Source organism: Gigantopelta aegis, chromosome 6, assembly GCF_016097555.1.
Source record: "Gigantopelta aegis isolate Gae_Host chromosome 6, Gae_host_genome, whole genome shotgun sequence".
Classification (NCBI taxonomy): Eukaryota; Metazoa; Mollusca; class Gastropoda; order Neomphalida; family Peltospiridae; genus Gigantopelta; species Gigantopelta aegis.
In genome coordinates this window covers 5,033,385-5,037,212 of record NC_054704.1, presented here as the reverse complement: position 1 = coordinate 5,037,212, position 3,828 = coordinate 5,033,385, and the positions used below count along the sequence as shown (strand labels likewise).

Here is a 3,828-nt window from a genome sequence, read left to right as displayed (position 1 = left end):
GAGTAAGACATCTCGTTTGCAATAGTCCAATAGGTTAAATAACTGAATAGCTGCACGAGTAAGACTTCTACTCGTTTTCAATAGTCCAGTAGGTTAAATAACTGAATAGCTGCACGAGTAAGACATCTCGTTTTCAATAGTACAGTAGGTTAAATAACTGAATAGCTGCACGAGTAAGACTTCTACTCGTTTTCAATAGCCCAATAGGTTAAATAACTGAATATCTATTCAGAAAGAATATTTATGCCCCTACATAGACAGATGGTTACCAAACGAGGTTTCCACTGTTTTTAATTCAACACTGTTACGGTATACATAACCCTGTCAGGTGATCCTCATTAGAACATTATGTCACGGGATTTAAAAATGACAATCAGTGAATTTTAACAAACACCCACAACAACAAAGACAACGTGATACTAGTTTATCCAAGTTTATTTGCTTCGTGGAAACATGGTAAATCTACACGTGGGAATCGGCAGTTTTATAAGACAATATGCAGCACGGACAGGTTTCGAACAATACTTAGACAAAGAACAGTGTTGTTTACAATTGTAGAAATACACAATAGTATTTGTGTAAAGGAAACGTACTAGGAAGTGTTTGAGTGAGACAGAAAATTCGAGCTAGCACAATGTGTACGAGGCAAATATATAACCAGTGTAGCAGAAAACAAACGTTGACATCTGAACGTTTCCTGGAAAACATAACAAGTTGATTAATTATTCATCTGACTTCTTGAAACTAAAATATGAATGTACATGCTTAATTGGTTAAAGTAAAACATTTATCTCGTGTCTATCGATCTAAATAGGTCTTTAAGCAGACTATTTGTTTTAAAATTAATATATTAAATTCCATAAAATTATAGCACTGTCATGTCATATTTTACTTGTATAACAAGAAACAAAATGACACTGTTGTGTAATAATTTTTTGCTTCACTCAAACATGGTTGAAGAATGTTTTACTGGCTTGGACTTACTACTGTTTCACGCATGTAATGGTAGAAAGAGAGGATGTAGATTTTTGTGGACTAGAATAAATAAAAATAGCACGCAGCCCAGTCGAAGCAGACGACACTCTCCCGAGCAGCAGACATTCATCTAGTTCATCCGGATGTCACAAAACTTTATACATCTGGGTGTCACAAAACTTTATACATCTGGTCGCCTGAACACAAATTCATTGATAACATGTCACTAAGCGGAATGTACTGCGTGTACACACCCAAAGTCAAGTACCCGTCAAGCAACATTGTCTTTTCAATCTCGTTTTCAACAAAAATGGAAATGTGAGGGTTCATGAAACGTTTGTTACACAACTCGAGTTCGCCATGACAGACCCTCCATAGTTATATTTGAGACAGATAGCGAGGAAAGGATCATGACGTCCTCTCCCAAACTCAAGAAAATGGAAAAGTAAGAATCTCAAGATACAACCACACCCAAAGTTTTTTTTTGTAATAAAGGAAGTGACGTAACGCACAGTTCTTTTTTTCCTTCGGCGATATTCTATGCCGTTGTTGGTTTCTCGTATCACTTTCGTAAATATCTTCTCATTGTTTTTGGTGGAGATGAAAACACATGGAACAATTAATGGGCGAAGGGATGAAGTGAAACGATTTTCGGATGTTTTAATGGTGCACCAATAGGTCAGCTTGTCAGTTTGTCCATTCGCAGAGCGAACACTTTCCCTGTCCGATTATGGCCTTCACAAACAACATGTTGACCAGCTTCCGGCATGTCGTAATCGTTATCTCTATTAACCGAAAACGTCAGAGACGAACTTCAAGCTGTCGGCCATTTTTTCAAGTTACTTCCTTCTTTTCAAGAAAGAAAAAACCGTTTTAACTATTCTCTTCTGTTTTCATCTTTCTCGTTTTTAGGTTTCCCGTTAGAGTCTATCTGATTGGCTGAATTAATTTGCGCCGTTTGAGACTGTGGGTAATTTTTGTCTATAAGCTTCAACATTTCGTTGAGGTACGTCTGCACCGCTGTTAGTGACGCAATCATGGCGGGCGCGCCAAATCCGTGCGTCAATAAACTGAAGTGAGTCAAATGTCTCTGTATGTTAGGCTCTAAGATCGGCTGAGGTCTCGTGTTGCCCAGGGGCGATCGGTCCTGATTTAACAAATCTATCAGTTCCTTTAACACTTGTCTGAAAATAAAATAAAATATATTTTAATACAAACATATATAAAGTATAATATTAAGGGGTTTTTCAGGAAACGTAATAAAACAATTAGGTAAGGTAGGTAGGCTTTAAAAAAAAAAAATATCCACCCTCATACTTGGCCAGGTATAAAATTATGTATGAACTCTTTTCATCTACGTATTAATAAACAAAAACTAGAAAACAAAACCTAGAACCATAATTACATAAAACAAAATTAGGGTCGGTCCTTTTTTTCTACGTAGGGTTGGGTTTGTGGAAACACAATTCTTTAATGCCTTAGTTACTGATGGGATTTTAATTTCACTGATATTCCAAAATATTTGACTAATTGTTACAAAATGAGAAGCTGTTACTTTGATATTTCGCTACCTATAGTGAGTGGGTGTGGGCAATATATAGCAGGCTTTTCAACTGTGTGCCTCAATAGTTAATTACTTTGAGGCTGAAATACTTTAGCCGTTGTATAAAATATTGGTGTAAATTGTTATATATGGATTCATCCAGATATTCCCAAAGCTTGTTATGATATGTTGAAATGTCATGATGAAACTGGTACAATTAATTGGGTATCACATGCAAGAACATTGTTGTTTCAAACAGGGTTTTCTTATGTTTGGATTGCTCAAGAATGTGGCAGTATCAAGTTACTTATGTCCAGCTTTGTACAGAGATGTAAAGACATTCATTTTCAACACGGGCATGATAAAATTAACTCTTTTTAAAGGCACATTCTTCTTATAAATCTCTTTTAGAAACAGAAAAGTATATATTTTATTTGTCACAATACAAAGATCTCTTGAGAATTGTTTCTAAATTTAGGTGTTTGTCACATAAATTAAAAGTACAGAAAAGCAGATCCAGTAATAGAAAGAAATTAAACTATCTGTTTAAAGTGTAATCTCAATGAAGCGGAAGATGAATATCATTTTCTTTTAGTATGTCATATTATGCTTTGAGCAGGAAATATTTCATATCAGAATACTTTATAGTAAATCCTTCAAGAGAAAAAAATTAATATGTTGATTTCTACCCAAAATATAAAGTGTATTAAAGGAATAGCCTTGTTTTTAAAACGAAATCTGCCAGTTTAAATTGATTATACATGTATTGTAATTTGTTCACGCATAGCGCACAATTGATTTGTTTTTAAAAGTAGTTATCTTGGTCATGTGGCCTCGATAACTGAATAAATGTCTTGTCTTGTCTTGTCTACTTTGATACTAGCAACATGTTTTTACAAGTGTGTTTCTCGATAGTTACTTACTTTGAAGCTATCAACATATTTTACGAGTGTGTCTTGATAGTTACTAACTTTGATGCTAGCAAATAATTTATACAAGTGTGTGTTTTAATATTTATTAACTTTAATGCCAGAAACATATTTTATAAGTGTGTGTCTCGATATTGATTTACTTTATGGCTAGCGGGATGTTTTCACGAGTGTCTGGCTATTGACTTACTTTGAGACTGGCATCATGTTTTTACGAGTGTGTTTCTCGTTAGTGACTTACTTTGAGACTGGCATCATGTTTTTACGAGTGTGTTTCTCGTTAGTGACTTACTTTGAGACTGGCATCATGTTTTTACGAGTGTTTTTCTCGTTAGTGACTTACTTTGAGGCTAGCAGCATGTTTTTACGAGTGTGTGTGCC

General features: G+C 34.9%; 1 protein-coding gene across 2 annotated transcripts in view; it reads right to left on the bottom strand.

The window, feature by feature from the left end:
• Positions 1-417: 417 nt before the first annotated feature.
• LOC121374284 (transcription factor AP-2-epsilon-like) overlaps positions 418-3,828 on the bottom strand; it is a 95,333-nt gene continuing 91,922 nt past the window's right edge. For both annotated transcript variants that reach the window (XM_041501323.1, XM_041501322.1), the window contains exon 7: positions 418-2,159. In XM_041501323.1, coding sequence (XP_041357257.1) covers positions 1,853-2,159 — 307 coding nt within the window. In that variant the 3' untranslated portion in view covers positions 418-1,852. The remainder of the gene's footprint in view (positions 2,160-3,828) is intronic.